Source organism: Elephantulus edwardii, unplaced genomic scaffold (assembly GCF_000299155.1).
Source record: "Elephantulus edwardii isolate Elephantulus edwardi_28Jun2011 unplaced genomic scaffold, EleEdw1.0 scaffold00199, whole genome shotgun sequence".
NCBI classification, from domain to species: domain Eukaryota; kingdom Metazoa; phylum Chordata; class Mammalia; order Macroscelidea; family Macroscelididae; genus Elephantulus; species Elephantulus edwardii.
The window spans coordinates 862,274-880,492 of record NW_006399949.1 but is presented as its reverse complement, the minus strand read 5'-3'; the positions used below and the strand labels follow the sequence as shown (position 1 = coordinate 880,492).

Sequence of the window (18,219 nt, the reverse complement as noted above, 5' to 3'; positions counted from 1 at the left end):
TCTAAACCCAGCCTGGACTTCTGGTAGTTCTCTGTGGATGTGCTGTTCCAGTCGTTTTTGGATATGTCTTGATGTTTTTCTTTTTTGGGTCTAGTCTATTTGGTGTTTGCTGAGTTCTTGAATGTGGATTTCCTCATTCTTCATAATACCTGGGAAGTTTTTTCCGAGTACCTCTTCCACAATTTTATCAGTGATATCTATGTTTCACTTGTATTCTGAAAATTCCAGTCATACGTACATTGTTCCTTTTGATATTATTCTAATGTTTTCTAAACAAGATTCCCTGTTTTTTTCCATTTTATTTGTGTCTTATCTTTGATTTTTCTTCTGGTATGTTTCCATTGAGGTTCTTGTCCTCCAGCTCACTGACCTCTGCTCCTTCTTTTCTGTTCTACCTTTTTTGCCCTTCCAGCATGTTGGGCACTTCTGCCATTTTGATCTTAATATTCTGGATTACATTTTATACATTTTTGTAATTTCCAGTACTGTGCTGACTATACTCTCTCTACCATGTAGTGATTTTTTAAGTTCTTTTACCTCTTTATCTGTAGTTTCAATTCTTTTGTCCATCTTTTGCATTTTCTTCCATAGTTGTGCAAATTCTTCCTTATTAATATATTTCTTCTGGTTCTATGTCACTGGAGTGTTTGCTTTCTTAGTGGTTTTCATTGTTTCTTCCATTATTTGCAACTTCTTCTGTTACTGTTAAGATAACTCCTCAATATATTTCTTCCGGTTTTCTTACTCTAGGGTATTCTCTTTATTTGTGGCTCTCTTTATTTGTTTCTTTCATTATTTGTACTTAGTTTTGTAGCTGTTCGAATGTTTCCATATCAACATATATTATCTGCCTTTTTGACTCAAGGGGGTCATTTGGTCCGCTATATTCTCTACTTTTTTTGGGGGGGGGGATAAAGATTAATTTGTTTTTTCATAGTGTTTAAAGCTGACTGCTGCTTTCTCAAAATGGCATGAAGTTTTTCTTGACAAGTGTTAGGCTGTTTTATTGTATCTGTGTAAGCTGTCAGTAGTTCTTTATGACATTATTGATTAGTTGCCAGGTTAAAATGCTCAATCTAAGGGGTGAGACATTCACTCTACTGAAAGTGTTTCCTGGGAAAATTTGCCTTTACTAAATTCCTACGGTTCCTCTCTCTTTTGCATTGCAGCTCAACTGGAATCTAGCTGTTATGTAGTCCCCTGTCCCAAACTCTATTGTCCTTTCCATCTATGGAGAGGCTGAGTGGTGTGAGAGCAGTTGCTCCACTCCAGCAGTTTCTGTCTATGAGAATTTCAAGTCAGCTCTCTTGCAACTCAATGTGTCAGTTAAGAAAGCTGAGAAATTCTTTCTCCTGCTTGTCACGCTGTGTCCCAAACTCTTTTGTCCTGTTTGGCCTATGGGAAGGCTGCACAGCCATGGAGTTAAAGATCCCCAGATGCAGGGACCTATCCCCAGGGAAGTTTCAGCCTTCTGTTCCCCCACAATCAGCTGAAAATGCTTTCTCTGGGGAAGTGTCTGGATATGAAGGCATAAACAACAACATTTGTGATTGACTTGATCATGAGATTTGAAAGATCAGGGTCAAAAATAACTCTAGCTGTTAGCTTGAGCACCTGGGATTGTCTCTACTGACATTAAGATAATTACAGAAGTAGCATATTTGAGGGGATGTACAAAATGTGCATCAGAGAGCTGGACAATGACTGTCGATGATAGAAGGAGAGTTGATGCCTTTGAGCTTTGGTGCTGGAGAAGAGTATTGAATATCACGGACTGCTAGGAGAACAAACAAGTTCATTCTGGAGAGGGTGAAGCCAGGCTGCTCCTTGGAGGCAAGGATTCTGAATCTTCTTTTGACGTACTTTGGACATGTTGCAAGGCAGGATCAGTCCTTGGAGAGGGACATCATGATTGGGAGGGAGGAGGACAGGGCAAGAGAGGAAGACCCTCGATGAGATGGAGTTATTCAGTCACTGGGGTAATGGGGATAGGCATGTCAGAGACAATGAGATTAGCAAGCGATAGAGCAAGGTTTAGGGCTGTTGTATGTAGGGTCACTATGAGTCACAAGCGACTCAATGGCACATAACAACAACAAACTATGTGGCAGATGTGAGAGGATGGCAGCATCTGCCTTCCCCATCAACAATTGCAAGAGCACAAAGTTAGTTTCTGTAAAGTCAAACATATCTTCACTCTTGAGTCTTCTTCTATCAATTTTAATACCAACCTTCCCTCTCACAGTTTTACCACTGTATTTTTTTAAGTTTGCTATTCCATTACATAGGGTTTTCAGAGGCCTGCTATTTCCGAAGTGGACTGAACAATCTGGTTTGAAGATAATAGATTTGGGTATATAATCTGACATAGACACCATTTCAGATTAGATACAGTATTGAAAGCCACAGAACTGGATGAAATCATCAGAGAGTAACCGTTCCTAGAAAAAGCAAGAGATGCATGGATAAACTTGAAAATATTTCAAAGTGAAAAGCTTGGAGATATGAAGAGGAATAAAAAACAAGTCTTAGTAAAATTGACCAATGACAAAGTCACAATGTCCTTCTAATCAAGTAAAGAAAGTTCTTTAAAGAGGAGGACATGATTTATGTTACTTATAACTCTAAACAAATTGAAAAGTAAGACTCGACTATTGGACTTAGCAGCGACTTCAGTAAGAGCAAGCAGTTCAGTGGAGTACTGGAGGCAAAGCCCTTTGGAGATGATTTTAAAAAGAATGTGAGAAAAGGAATTAGAGACGAGCTACAGGCAGCACTTTGAGCAATTCTGCCATAAAAGAGATCACAGATATGGGCAATTACTGAATGGGAATGGCGGGATCATAATGCTTCTCCTTTTCTCCCTCTTTTATTTTGTTGTTGTTGTTGTTATGTGCCGTCGAGTCGTTTCCGACTCATAGCGACCCTATGCACAACAGCCCTAAACCCTGCTCTATCCTGCGCCAACCGCACCGCCTCTGACACACCCATCCCGATTACCCCAGTCACCGAATCTTTTATTTTAGAGATCAAATAAATAACAACATATCTGCATGCAGATAGAATTTATATTTAGAGGAGAAAATTGAATATGAGGGAGACAGGTGGAGTAGACAAGATAGAAAAGATTTAGTGTACAGTGGAGGTTTTAGCCTTATAAATGAGTTGTTGTTCTTGTTGTTGTTAGGGGCCATCAAGTTGACTATGACTCATGACCCTATGAAGAAAAGATCTGAACCTAGTCCTGTCCTGCACTATCCTCACAATTACTGACACAAGAGCCCATTGCAGCAGTCACTGTGCCAATTCACCTTGTTGAGCTCTTTCTCTCCTTTTCCACCCCTCCTAACATCATGTTCTTCTCCAAGGAATAACATCTCCTAGCAATATGTCCAAAGCATGTGACGTGCAGCCTCATCATCCTTGCCTCCAAAGGGCATTCTGGCTGAACCTTCTCCAAGTCACATTTATCTGTTCTCTTGGCTGTCCATGGAATGTCCAGTGCTCTTCTCCAGCACCACAGCTCAATGCTTCAATTATTTTTCTGTCATCCTTATTCATTGTTTAGCTCTTGCATGCATAGCTAGTAATCAGAAAGACTATGGCCTGAATCAGATGCAATACTCCTCAAACAGACATCACTATTCCTCAGTAATTTGGAAAGGTCCCTCAACTGCAGATTTTTCCACTGCAATCAGTCTCCTTAGTTCCTGACTGCTTGTACCAAGGGTGTTAATTGTGGACCCAAATAGATGAAGCTGTTGACGGTTTCAATCTCCTCTCCATCCATCATGATACTGCCTATTGGTCAAGTGGTAAGAATCTTTGTTTTCTTGATATTGAGATGCAATCCATGCTGAAGGCTGCATTCCATGATCTTCTGCAACAAGTGCTTCAAGTCCTCCTTACTTTCAGCAAACAAATTTGTGTCATCTGCATAACACAGGTCATTGATGAGTCTCCCTCTAATTCTGATTCCACATTCCTCTTGTATAATTTGCTCAGCATATAGATTGAATAGATATGGAGATAGAATACAATCCTGATGTACTCCCTTCCCAATTCCAAACCATGCAGTGCTCCCCTGCTCTGTTCACACATCACAATAAATGAGTACATCTCTTTACTAAGCTCTTAATAATTGGAGAGGAATCTGAGTATATAGACATAGGCAATGGGAAGAGCATTGCTTTGAAAGCTCTTCCATGATTTCTTGGATTAGTAATGAAAAAGAAAATACAGTCATTAACTGAGTATGAGGATGAAACAAGAGGTGTTGGATAATCTATGATGAAAACTGATTATTGCAGCATTGACTATTAAAGAGAAAAAGAAAAAAAATCATAAAACAAATTGGAAAAAATCTGTATATTCCAAAATAAAGCGATAACAATAAATCATATGGCAGCTACCCTCTAACATGAATGTGGCATCAGGTTTGGTGGAAGAGTCATCAACAACCTGCACTATGCAGATGACACAACCAGGCTTGCTGAAACTGAGGAGGACCTGAAGCGCTTGCTGCAGAAGGTCAAGGACTGCACCCTTCTGTGTGGATTGAAGCTCAACATCAAGAAAACAAAGATTCTCACCACTGGGCCAATTGGCAGCATCAGTGTGGATGGTGAAGAGATTGAGATAGTTAACAGCTTTCGTTTACTTGGTTCCATAGTCAACACTCTTGGTAACAACAGCCAGGAAATCAGGAGATGAATTTCATTGGGAAAGTCAGCTGTGAGGGACCTCTCAAGAGTACTGAAGAGCAATGATGTCAGGCTGGAGACTAAGTTGCCCCTGATCCAGGCTATGGTCTTTGCAATTACATGCTATGCATCGGAGAGTTGGACAGTGAATAGCGATGAAAGAAAGGTAATTGATGCCTTTGAACTGTGGTGCTGGAGAAGAATGTTGAATATACCATGGACTGCTTGGAGAAAAAACAGGTTTGTCATGGAGAAGGTGAAGACAGAATGCTCCCTGGAGTCAAGGATTCTGAAGCTTCATCTGACATACTTTGGACATGTTGCAAGAAGGGACTGGTCCTTGGAGAGGGACATCATGTTTGGGAGAGTGGAGGGACGGTGCAGGAGAGGAAGATCCTCGATGAGATGGATCGATTCTGTGAGTGGAGTGGTAGGAATGAGTGTGTTTGAGATGGTGAGGTTGGCACAGGATAGAACGGCATTTAGGGCTCTTGTACATAGGATCGCTATGAGTTGCAAGTGACTCGATGGCACATAACAATCACCAGCACAACAACCCTCTAACATCGGCAGCTATTGAAATGATATTAAAATACATGATTATTAATATATTTATATTATATATACACAAACACACACGTATGCATGTGCATTTATATGCACAGTGATGTATTTTTTGTAGTGACTTGGAACTTGATCATAAAACAGGTTACATGATAAAAACACATTCAAAATTTGTATATGTATGTGTGGGTACATTGTTGTGTTGTTAAGTGCCGTCGAGTTGCAGGTGACTCATAGTGACCCTAGGAATGAAAGACCTGAACACCTGTATAACTTTCGTCCTTCCTCCATGCTCATAGGGTTTCCAGAGGCAAGCTCTTACAGAAGTGGATGCCACTCCTACTTCCAAGCCTGTTTCAACCTGGGAACTCCACCAGACACTATCCACCATGGGTAACCATTCTCACATTTGACACATCAGTGTCACAGTGTTCAGCTTCACAGCAACCACGAGTTACCTCTGTACAGCAAGTGAATATACCAGGGTTATATGGCTTAGAAATATGTTTCACCAAAAACAAGTAAAGGCAGGTCTGAGGGCTACTGATTTGAGTCACCCACCTTTGGCTTGGGAGCATGGCTTCTGTCCACTAGGCCAACCGATCTCTCTCTATGCTCTTGTTTTTGTTAAGTGCTATCAAGTCGTAGGTGACTCATAGCAACTCTAAAATCCTATATGTTATGTATAAGATATGAAACTTTTGTCTGTACGCATGTAAAAAGAGAGAAAGGAAAGGAGAGAAAGAGAGGGAACACAGAGAGAGGTACTATCAAGTCAATTTCAACTCATATTGACCCTGTATGGCAGTGTAGGGCTGGCACAGGCTTTTCTTCTCTGAAAGCTTTATGGAATCAGATTGCCGGGTCTTCATGAAGAGGCTGAGTGAGTTCAAAACACACAGTCTTTAGTTACAGCTGAACTTTCAACAGTAAGTGTCGCTGAATTGGAACTGACTTATTGTCGACCCTCCCAAAGGCAGTAAACCGCACAAGACCAGTCTATCCACCTTTCTTCTGCAGAGTGGTTGGTAGATTCAAACCACATTCATACCTTTGGCTTCACAGCATGTACACACAATAAAAGTATGTGAAAGAAGAACCACCAGAGGCATATGTCAGAGAAATGGTAGGCTCAATTCCAGACCACTGCAATAAAACAAATATTGCAATAAAGTAAGTCACATGACTTTTTCATTTCCTAGTCCATAAGTAATAGGAAGCTCTGGTGGCCTAGTGATAGGGATCTGTGCTGCAATCCTAAAGACACATGGCTCAAATCCACCAGTTGCTCTGCTGGAAAAAAATGAGCATTCTTCTTCCATGCAACTAATTGCCTCTGAAAACCTGCCATAAGATCAGCTGTGGGTCAATTCCAACTTGATGGTACATAACAACAGTGCACGTAAGGGAGCTCTGTTGGCTATTGGATGGGGAAATGTGCTACAAACCCAAAAGTGAGTAATTCAAATCTACCAGCAGCTCAAGGGAAAAGGATGGGAAATATTTCGTTTGTTTCAGTTTCTGAAAACTTGCTCAAGTATCAGTTATGAGTTGGTTCCAACTCTACAGCAATGGAAGTTTGAGTGCACACAAAAGTCATGCTCACATTTTGCCATGGTCTACTAAGTGTACGATAGCATTCAGAAAAAAATTTAACTATTTTGAGAATTATCAAAATACGACACAAAGTCATGAAATGAACTTTTGCCAAACATACTGTTTGGAAAAAAAGAACGTCAACAGATTTTCTTAATTCAGGGTTGCCGCAACCTTCAATTTATATTTTTTTAAAAAATTCAGTATCTGTGAAGTATAATAAAGTATGCCCATCATTTTTTAAAAGTATTTTTATCTTTTGATTACTATAACAAACATTTATCAGCTTAAGTGCTTCAGTTTTGTAGTAAAATAAGAAATAGGAATTGTCTTTGAGATGTTTGTTAAGCAACCATGTCAATTAATGCTAAGTAACCCAAAGTTACTGACCACATTATGGTTAAGAAGACACACGAGATTTTAAAGGACATTTGAGTCTTGTTAAACAAAGGCTCTTGGAACCGTTAAGGAGTTACCGTGCCTTGCAAAACAACTTCTGCTCCGAATGTCTTATTGCACGAAGAATGGGATTTTCCAATAATCATGAGATCTATAGGGAGCTGGGTACCTAAACCCTTATTACTGTATTTGTTCATTTAGTGTGTATATACATGTGTGTGTATGTGTGTGATAAAAATCTCTGACACCAGGCTCTTGGGGTTGATACTGATACTCTATCATACTGTGGTTCTTCATAAAAAGTAAACATTCCTTAACAACCCAAACAAACACATTTACAAGTTTCATTAGTCCAGTGTTAATTACTAGCCATTGTGAAAGGTTGGTTTACACCCTGGGTTTTGTTTTGTTTGTGCGGTTCCCCCCCCCCCCCATAGCTAAAGAAGTTGTGACTAAAATAGCTTCCAGAGGTCTGAAAATGAAATTCTCTGGATGTGACCAGAACAAGATTGTCAACGGCAAATTTAAGTTCCTTTCTTGACAGCATCAGTCTCCCTAGGGCTCCTCTGTGACTCCTTATGCTCACTTTGAGATTGTACCAGTCAGTTTTGAGGGTTTTTCAAATAGGCTTCATCTACAGACTCAGTAGGGATAGTGCCTAATACCTGCTGGATTTTATTATGAGTTAAGAAGCCCAAGGCACCCCCAACTTGCTCCCAAGGAGCTAGGGCAATCTAGGGGGCATCTATCTGGAATTCAAATGCTCTCCTTGGACATTAGGACCATTATCTCCTTGGGGTTTTTGTTTGTTTGTTTTGTTTTGAAAAAACCAATCAAGAGAAAAAAAAATCTTACAGTAACCAGGGTACTAGTAAAGTTAGGGATATTTTCTGGACCTGGAGGTGGCGGAGGTTCTATGGGACGCTGGTTCTATAGGAGCACATACGTGTGTGGGATTTGAGTGGAATTCAGAATGCTCTTAGTTAACTTTTCTCCCACCAAAAGACCTAAGGGTAATCATTGGGTATCCCTACCTCTATGGAGAGCTACAGAAAAAAAAACCTACGGGCTCCCTTTGCATGCACAAATGATCTAGAATGCCTTTGAAGCCTTTCAGAGATGACACTAAGTAAGTTTGCTAAGTAAATTTCCAGAGCTTTTGAGATAGAATAGATTCTGTAGTCTGATATGCCATTAAGGCCAAGCTTTTAGTTTTAAGACTTGGGGTTTCCGTCTAAGTGGGATGTTGCCAACTGAGAGAATTACTGAATTTTCTCAGCAGCATAGTTGTCATTGTTTGTCAGCCATCATCCAACCTGGATATCTTGAGTCCCAAAGAGTGTAAAGCAAAGCCCTGAATCCACCACGCTCCCCAGGAGGAATATGAGAAAATCCCTAGTCACCTGGGGTGAGATTCGTCCCGGAATTCCTGCCATTCATTCTTTTGCTGACCTGGGCCCTCATTAAAGGACAGCTTTTGCTGCTGGGCATGGTTGTCTGTCTTTGGCAAATTTTCACAGCTTTTGGCCTATTTAAAAGACGGCCCTAATACTTAGAAGATCTGTGGGTGTTTAGGTGAATTATTGATGCCCTGAAAACTTGTACATTCATTCTCCAAAAGAGTAATGCAATATGGATGAAGCCTGAGTTCTGCCTCAATGCATAAACCATGCTCAGCATTCTTTGAAAATGGTCTTGTCTCTGTGGAAGTTTTTGGCAGTCTCTGTGGCTTTTAAAGTTTTATGGCCCAGGCATTGCTCAAGGTGAAGCAGGTGCTGATGGGATTTTATTTTATTAGTAACTTTGTGGAATGGGGCTTTGATTTTCTTCTCTTAAAAGGTAGTGATGGGCTGAGTTTTCAGCATAAGATAATCACCTATTACAACAATTTTATATCCTTAAAAAAATCCAGCACCAATGTTCTATTTTCATTTTGGTGGAGAAGAAAAAATTTAGGCTATGATAAATTAAGCAATTTACCAAAGATTACACCATACAGAGTTTGGTCTGTTTACAAATCCAAATTTGACCTTCTGTTTATTTCATTAGGCCCAAGGGTCTGAAACTTAATTCATGCATCAAAATTACATGCAGGCCTTTGTAAAAAAGGGAAATTGCTGGACACCACCCCCAGAGCTTATGACTCATGAATCCAAAACTGAGCCAGTTGTTCTAAAACTCAAGTTCATATCGCTGGAGGGACTGATTCCACAAAGATGATCCCAAGTTTTTGAAAAGAGAGAGATTGTCTATTAGGAGGTGACCCAACAGGCAAAACTAACAGGAATGCAGGCTTCCCTTTAGAATTTTCTGTCTTTCCTCCCACCAAGTGTCCAATGTATAGGCAAGAGAAGCAAAAGCTGAGAAACAGTAATTAATTAGTAAGCAGATGGCATATAATGAAAATTTCTGTTGAATGTCTTGCCCAGTGCTTGTTATCCCTTTAACCACTTGGAAACTTGAAGGCTTTATCTTTTCTTGTCAGTCCAGATATCCTAATGGAGGCCATTAAATGCTCTCCTGAGAGAACTCAAACCTATTTTGCAAGTGTCAGGCATTCCTACTCAAGCTAAGAAGATAAACAATTCACAAAGTAGACAATTTTAACAAAGGGTTAATTTTAAAAGGAAAGCTTAACATAGCTATAAGAAAGAAATGTTGGTGTTAGTCCTGCTAAATACAGGTTGCTACTTCCATTGAGGTCCAACCAGTTCCCAGGCCATGCTAATACTGTTAGTCTGGGAACTATATTTTGAGAACTGCTTTGTAGACCATACTACAAACCCTGACTGCCAAATATGTCTTGGAGAAAATGCAGTCAGAGTGCTCTTTGGAGGCAGGTAGGTGAAGCTTTGTCTCACATACTTGGCATGTTGTTAGGAGATGCTAGTCCTTGGAAAAGGACATTATGTTTGAAAAGATGGACGGTCAGTGAAAATTGAGGAAGACCCTCACCAAGTTGGATTGACACAGTGACTGCAGCAATGGGCTCAAGAATATCACAGATGATGATGACAAGGATGGCACAGGATAAAACACCTTTCAGGTCTGTTGCTCACTGGGCTGCTGTGAGCTGTACTCGACTATATGGCACTTAGCATATTTATGCTTTAGAAACTTAACGCTTCTTCAGTGGCTTGTAGCATGTCATTTGTACCTTTCATATTTTTACATATTGCGAGTAATCCAAGGATAGTTCAAGGCCATGTAGGAATTTATATTCCTGTGGAATTAATTTCTCCGTTGAAAAGACAGATATTAGTTCCAAAGGCATGTATGTAACTCAATAATTTTATTTTATGTCCCTGTGAATCAAACTTTACTTGAGATGGGCTGAAGGAATTTATTTTCTGACATTTCAGGAACAAGTCTGAAGTAAAACAGTAGATTTTTATTTGAGCTTATTTTTTTTCCTTTGAAGAACTGTGAAATTAGGGAGCTCTGGTGATCTAGTTAGTGGCAAGAGGCTGCGCTGCAATCCTGAAGGCACGGGTTCAAATCTACCAGATCCTTCACTGGAGAAGGAGGAACAATCTCCTCCTGTGACAGTCAGATCTGATGTGACAATACACAATAATAATAACAACAACAACAATAACAAAGGCAAGCAGCTGTGCTGCAATCCCCAAAAAACTGTAAAAGTAACCTTTGAGTGTTCATTTCCTGTTTGTAAATACTGATGCCTTCCTTCCTGATCCTAGTTAAACTGACTTCCTTACTGACTGTTTAGAGCTGGCCTCGATTCACGATCTCTGCGTTATTTTTATTTTTACAATTTGTTAAATCAGAGCAAAGTTTCCATACAGATCATATTAGATAAAGTAAAAAAAATATGAAAAAGTAGATATAGTTTTTGATAAATGTGAAATACTATTATTGTACAGGCATGCCTTGTTTCATTGAGCGTCATGTTATCATGTTTTACATATATGTGGTTTTTGTTTCTGTTTTATTGCAATGATTTTAAGGCTTGTGGCGGCCTTGAGTCAAATAAGCCCATCATCATCATTTTTCTAATAGCATGTGTTTACTCATTCCTCTCGTTATATTTTGGTTTTTTATTACAGTGTTTCTAACTGTTTTCTTAATATTATTGCATATTTAGATGGACTTAGTTCCTCCTTCTACCCTCAAGTGAATTCCAAAGTGTGGTGACACTCCTTTGAATTTATAAATCTTAATGGGGGGAGACAGCTTCGTTTTTCCCCTCCAGAGAAGCTAGTGACTTTGAACTGCTGTCCTTTCAGTTGGTAGTCCAACACTCTAGTGGCAGAGTCCACAGAGTGGACATGGAAGGCCATGTCTCTCTGGCAATTTGAATCCAACAGTATGAATTGGTGATTAGAATTCTCTGAGGAAGAAAAAACAAAAACCGTGCTACTGTGTGATTTACAGGCTCAGAAGCCCTATTGTCTGTTCTGACTTATAATTAATATAGCCATGAGATTATATAACAAGTACACCTTAGTGGGTGGCCTATTTTAACTTACTGAAAGTGAAGAACACTGAAATGCTTGCTGCAGAAGAACAAAGACCACAACCTTCAATATGGATTGCATCTCAACATCAAGACAAAAATCCTCAGCACTTGGTCAATAGGGAGTATTATGGTAGATTTCAAAAAAGATTGAAGTTGTCAATAATTTCATCTTATTTGGATATCAACACCCTTGATTTCAGCAGTCAAGAAATAAAAATACATGTGGCATTGGGGAAATCTGTTGTCAAGGATCTTTCCAAAGTATTAAGGAGTAATGATTTCAGTTTCAAAACTAAGGTGCGCCAGATCCAAGCTATGGTCTTTTCAATTACTTGTTATGCATGTGAAAGATGGGCACTGATGAAGGATGACAAAAGAACCATTGCTTTGAGGTTTGCTTTTGGAGAAGAGTACTGAATATCCCATAGATTTCCAAAAGAACAAACAGATCTGTTTTAGAGAAAGTGAAGCCAAGGTTCTCCTTGGACGCAAGGAGAGTGAAACTTTGTCCCATGTATTTCATGCATGTGGTTAGGAGGGGTAACCCTTGGAAAAGGACATTCAGGGTGAAGGGTCAGCAAAGGAGAAGAAAATCCTCAACAGGATGGACTGACATGGTGACTGTAACAGTCGGCTCAAGTATATCAGATAATGAGGCTCATACAGAGCAGGACAAAGTTCAGATCTATTGTGTATAGGGTTGCTCTGAATTGAGTCAATTCAACAGCACTTGATGACATTCCAACTCCACTTCAATCTCATTGCCATCAAGTCAGAACTGACCTGGAAGTGATCCTCCAGTGGTTTTCTGAAGCTTTAAATTGCAAAGGAGGATATGGCCCATTTTTTTTTCCTGCGGGATGGCAGGTGGATTCCTGAGGCTCAGTCTTTGAATTAGCAGTGCGACTCCCAAAAGACTATATTCCAAGACATTTAAGTGGCATGATGTTTACAGGAACATTAAACATGTGAAATTGTCTCAATCAACACGGATATATTAAAATAAAAGTGCTCAGTTTTCATTTAATTCTGTGCACTAAATGAGAATGTGAGCAGCCTGGAAAGTTGCCATAATTTTTAGGGTAATTTTTGGAGAAGAATCAGATACTGGTTGCTAATGGAGAAAACTTTTGCATTCCAAACTCACTGTATATCCTGAATGCTTGGAAACACCTAAATTACCTATAAAACTTTTATGAACAAGGCAATTTTTGAAGCTGAAAAGCATAAAATAATGCCGAAACTCTCTAAGTGAGGATAAAATTATTCCTCATGCTCGCCTCCTTTTTGGCCTAGTTTTCTCATAGAAAGCTCTCTTCTAAAATTGCTATCCTTTCAATCCTTCTTTCTGAGTGATTGAAGTCTAAGGGATTTAGTTTTGTGTTAGGTAACGTCAGAGAATAAATTTTTAATTCACTGGGTTTAACACGTGTTTTGTTTGTACTATTTTGTGTCTCCAAAGAACAGCACTGCACATAATCATTGACTTTTTAAAAATCTTCACATCATAATCCATTCAGTACTCATTACAGAAGACAGATTCACTGACTTTCTTCTGAAACTTCTGTAAGAATCTTCCTGGGAATATGGAACACATCTTAAACTGTTTCTATCAAATTCATCCAAGAAATCACATTATTGGTATCATAATTAGGTACCAAGTCTACTATAACTTAAAATGATTCTATAAACTATATATCCAAACCTTGACCTATTTTTTGCCATCCTGACAGTTGCAGACTGTATTTCTACAGCATATCTCACTCCAGTAGCAGGGCCAAAGTTTAACAGGACTGCGAGTAATAAATATTGGAGAGGATGTGGAGAGATAGGAACTCTTTTACATTGTTGGTGGGATTGTAAAATGATACAACCACTCTGAAAGACAGTTTGGCATTTCCTCAAAAAGCTGAACATAGAAATTTCATATGACCTAGGTACTCTACTGCTTGGAATATACTTCAAGAGAATGAGAATGAGACACAAATGGAGACTTTTACACCAATGTTCATAGCAGCATTATTTACTATCACAAGAACATGGGAACAGCCCAAATATCCAACCACAATCAAATGGATTGAGAAATTATGGAGCATTCACATGGTAGAATCCTAAGCGACATGCAGAAGTAATGATTTTGTAAATTACTACCTAGCTTGGCAGGGACTGGAGAGCATTATGCTTAGTAAACTATAAGGACCAGGGCATATACTGTATAAGACCATTATTGAACACTTTAAAGAGCTCTCTCTTTGAGATCAGAGTTGCCCAGTGCAGCACATTTTTGCACATTTTGTTATAATATTTTGATTTGTTTTCTAGAGTTGTGCTTTAAAATATTCTATTCATAACTCTTATTTTGTAATAAGGAGGATAGAAGGATGCCTTTGAGCTGTGGTGCTGGAGAAGAGTATTGAGAGTACCATGGACTGCTAGGAAAACAAACAGATTCATCCTGGAAAGGGTTAAACTGGGTGGTTCCTTGGAGGCAAGGATTCTGAGGCTCCTTCTAACATACTTTGGACATGTTGTAAGGAGAGACCGGTCCTTGGAGAGGGACATCATGCTTGGGAGTGTAGAGGGACAGCGCAGGAGGGGAAGGCCCTCTATGAGGTGGATTGATTCAGTGACTGGGGTAATTGGGATGGGAGTGTCAGAGACAGTGTGATTGGCACAGGACAGAGCAGAGTTTAGGGCTGTTGTACATAGGGTCGCTATGAGTCGCAAACAACTCGACGGCACATAACAACAACAACAACAACATACTTTAGTGTCTCTATATTCAAGAGAATGTTTCAGAGTTTTTTGTGATATCCATTTTGGCCTTTATTTTTTCTTGTCTTTTTACTGATCTTTTTTGCTTTCTTCATGAATGATACCCTCGAGGTCATCACAGAACTCATCTGGTCTTCAGTAAGTAGTGTTTAATGCATAGAATCTATATTTCTGTTAAAATAGTCTATTGGATTCAGGTTATGGTGCAGATGTTGAAGAGCTGAAAGAGCAAAAGAGAATAATTACTATAAGAAAAGCTAGTAATAAAAAGGAAAAACTGAAAACTAGGGATGTGACTGACTATCCCTTGTGACTGGGGAACTCCTTTAGAATCTGAAGAGACTATACCAAAAAACGCTTAGCTATCAGAAGAGTTACCAACAGGACAGAAATGAGGTCAGAATGGAGATTTTTTTCTTCCACCTTTTAAAATCCCCCCTTTTTTTAGTTGTCTTTCAATCAGCTCCAACTTAACCAAGAAATAACTATTTGAGCCTGTATTCTCCCTGTGATTAGGTTTGCGTTGGACCATCATGATCCATAGGGTTTTCATTGATTGGATTTCAGAAATAGATCTTCCAGCCCTCATCCTTATACGTTAGCCTGGAGACTCCAATAAAATCTATTCAGCATCAAAGCAACATCCATGCCTCTACTGTCAGAGGGTGGTGGCTGCTTCTGAGGTACATTGGACAGAAATCTACCCTGTTTTCCTGCACAGGAGGTGAGATTTCACTCCTGAACCACACTGCTTCGTTCTAATATCCTTCTAGTGTGGCCTGGGTAACGTCACATTTACCCAGTTGATAATAAGAGTCTGGGAATACAGTTTGCAGTGTGTGGGAAAACAAAACAAAAACACTCCAGTACTGCAGAGTGTAGAATGATTTAGAAGGTGAAAAATGGTGTTTAAATAATAAGTAAAATCACAATATTTTTTTTAAAAGGATTACTTTCTCTAATTTTTTTAGTTGTTTTTCCCTGTTACATACTAATGCTATTATTGCAGGTCTAATTAAATAGCATAGAGTTTCATTAAATGACAATTTAAAGTACTAATTTTAAACTGGCCCTAAAGCGAGAAAACAGTTTTGTTTCTGATCAGTATCCCCTGGTTCAGCATTCTTACCTCCTTGAACCCTTAATATACTTGATAATAGAGTTAGATTGCAACATCTGTGTATTCCTAACATGTATTTTAACTCTGCATTTTTGTTCCTTCTTTACTCTTAGTTTGTATAAAACATTATTTCTTCTTCTTTTCTCTTTTCATTGAAATTCAACCTACCTTTCAAGACTCTGTTCAAATTCCATACATTTTATAAACTATTTTCTTAGCTTTAGTCAATTAACTACTTCTTATTGTTAACAATCTGTTGTTCACAGCTAGTAAAATATTTTAGATGGTGGATTACTGTGTAGAAAAGCCTTATACTATTTTCCTGAGAAAATCCTACACATTTATATACAATTATATTAACATAGGGCTTGTCAAGAAGACCTGTGTTAGAGATAAACTACATCTTTTTTCCCCCTTGAAAGTGATTTAATTGATCTGTCCTGTTAACTTCTTTTGTTTTCTTTTTTTAGCCTCACCTTTTAATGTATGTATGTGTTTTATAGAATCTAAAAGTTTTTGTATTTTTTTAGAATTAAACAAATCTTGGCAAAACAAAGGTAATTGAAAAGAAAAATTGATATGCTTTTCTGAAACACTTTGTTAACAAGAACAATTCTATTAATTTTCCCTACATGAAATATCCTATAACATGACAGAATAAGACTTGGATTTGGTGTCCACAAATAAAGGATTAATTTTAAAAACCACTGCTAACCTGTATGTTGTGTTGGTAGGACTTTTGAAAAAGCTTTTCTTGCTGTTTTCTTAGTGTCCTCTGGGGTCATGGTCTCCAGGTGTCTCAACTGCAGACACATGGTTCATCTTTGATCAGTGTTGTCTACATCATCACCAGCTGCGATGCCAACATAAAAGAGAAATGGTTGTCAGGTGTAGCCAGATGGATCCCTGGTGATGCAGCCAAGTTAAAGATGTTACTTTGGACCCAGTAAGTAGAATTTGGTGCAGGGCTGTTGGAAAGCAGGCATGCTGGATTTTGTAGCTATTTGTTTGGTACCGTGGATGTTATTGGCAGAGATAGTTCCTCTTTGTGGAGTTAATTGTGGTCAGACACAACAGTACCCATATTAATTTTGCTCCTTTTTCATATTTCAATTTCTTCATTAATGCAATATCTCTTTGCACACAAAAACCAACTCAAAGTAGAGCAGAGACCTAGAGGTAAACCCAAAACCCATAAAGATGATCAGGTCTATAGAATAGAATTTTCAGTGGCTGCTTTTAAGGCGTAGATCACGGTCTTCTTCTGAAGCAGTTCTGGGTGGACTTAAACCTTTAGTATTTTTTATAATCTGCTGAGTGTGTTAGTCATTTGCATCATCCAGGTAATTTATTACCAGGTTGTTATAGGTAAAAGAGCCCTGGACATAGGATTAAATATGGAAGAGTTTGTGTGTCTGTATTTCTCTTGATACTTTTTCTTATGACTGTGTGGTTTAGCTTTCACAAGAATAGCTAATTCTGGCTATCATTAACTAATTTTATTTATCTACTTTATTAAAGGACTTTGATGGTTTAACAGAAAGTAAACCATATTCCCAAGAATGCTTGCTTGACAGGAAAGAGTATAATGCTGAAAGCAGTAAACTGTCCCTGTGGTATCCATTAACTCACATAAAAGTCTTATCATGTGTGGGTACCACAGAGAATTTCTCATCTTTTAATTTTTGTCTTAAAAATCTAAATGAGGCTTTAAAATTACTGAAAAGACCTTAGAGACTACAATACTTAAAAGGCAGCTCTTATTTCCAAAACTGAAAAATCTCTCCACTTTTTCATGTCAAATTGTATATTAAGAAACTTGCTTTATCTTGTTTTTTATCTTGAGTCTTAATTTCTCTTTTATCATGGGAAGAGATTGGGCTTTATGAATCTAAATTTTGTTTGATGTCTCAAAGATGCATTTAATTTTAATATATAATATCTTATCATTTAATATATATATATCTTATATATGTTGTTGTTGATTGCCTTTGAGTTGAGCACAACTCATAGCGACCCTATGAACAAAAGGCCTGAAGCCCCTCTACAACTATCAACATCTATCAAAGTTCATAGAGTTTCTAGATTTCAGAGGCATGTTATTTAGGAAGTGGATGCCACTCCTGCTTCCAAATGTGTGTGTGTGTGTGTGTGTGTGTGTGTGTGTGTATTCTTTTTTAAAGTATTTTAATTATAGTCTTGTAAAAATATCTTTGGATCATTAATCTTATCCATGTGGATGTTCTGGTTGCATGTGCCCAGTTACAATTACAGTATTTATCCACAGACATATTTTAAATAATTTTGTTTCCCTAATTCTTCCTAAAACATTATTTTCTACTTCTAAAGAATGCAGAAATTATTTGCAAGTATATTTTTGTTTTCATATATGCATAAAATTATAGACAAGATATTAGTGTTTACAATTGTTCATTGATAACAAGTAGGTTCTAACTCATGATAATTCTATGGATAACCAAATATCTCTTGTTCCAACTCCTTGCTATTGTGAACAAAGCTGCAATAAACATGGGTGTGCATATATCTGCTTGGATGTCAGCTATGGTCTCTTCAGGGTATAT

The 18,219-nt window shown here is 38.3% G+C and overlaps 1 protein-coding gene across 1 annotated transcript in view; it reads left to right on the top strand.

Annotated features, from left to right (window-relative positions):
• Positions 1–18,219, top strand: part of LOC102873568 (trichohyalin-like) — a 189,232-nt gene that overhangs the window by 89,667 nt on the left and 81,346 nt on the right. Inside the window, exon 13 of the mRNA XM_006897071.1 lies at positions 16,407–16,583. Within this exon, the coding sequence (XP_006897133.1) occupies positions 16,407–16,583 (177 nt within the window). The remainder of the gene's footprint in view (positions 1–16,406; positions 16,584–18,219) is intronic.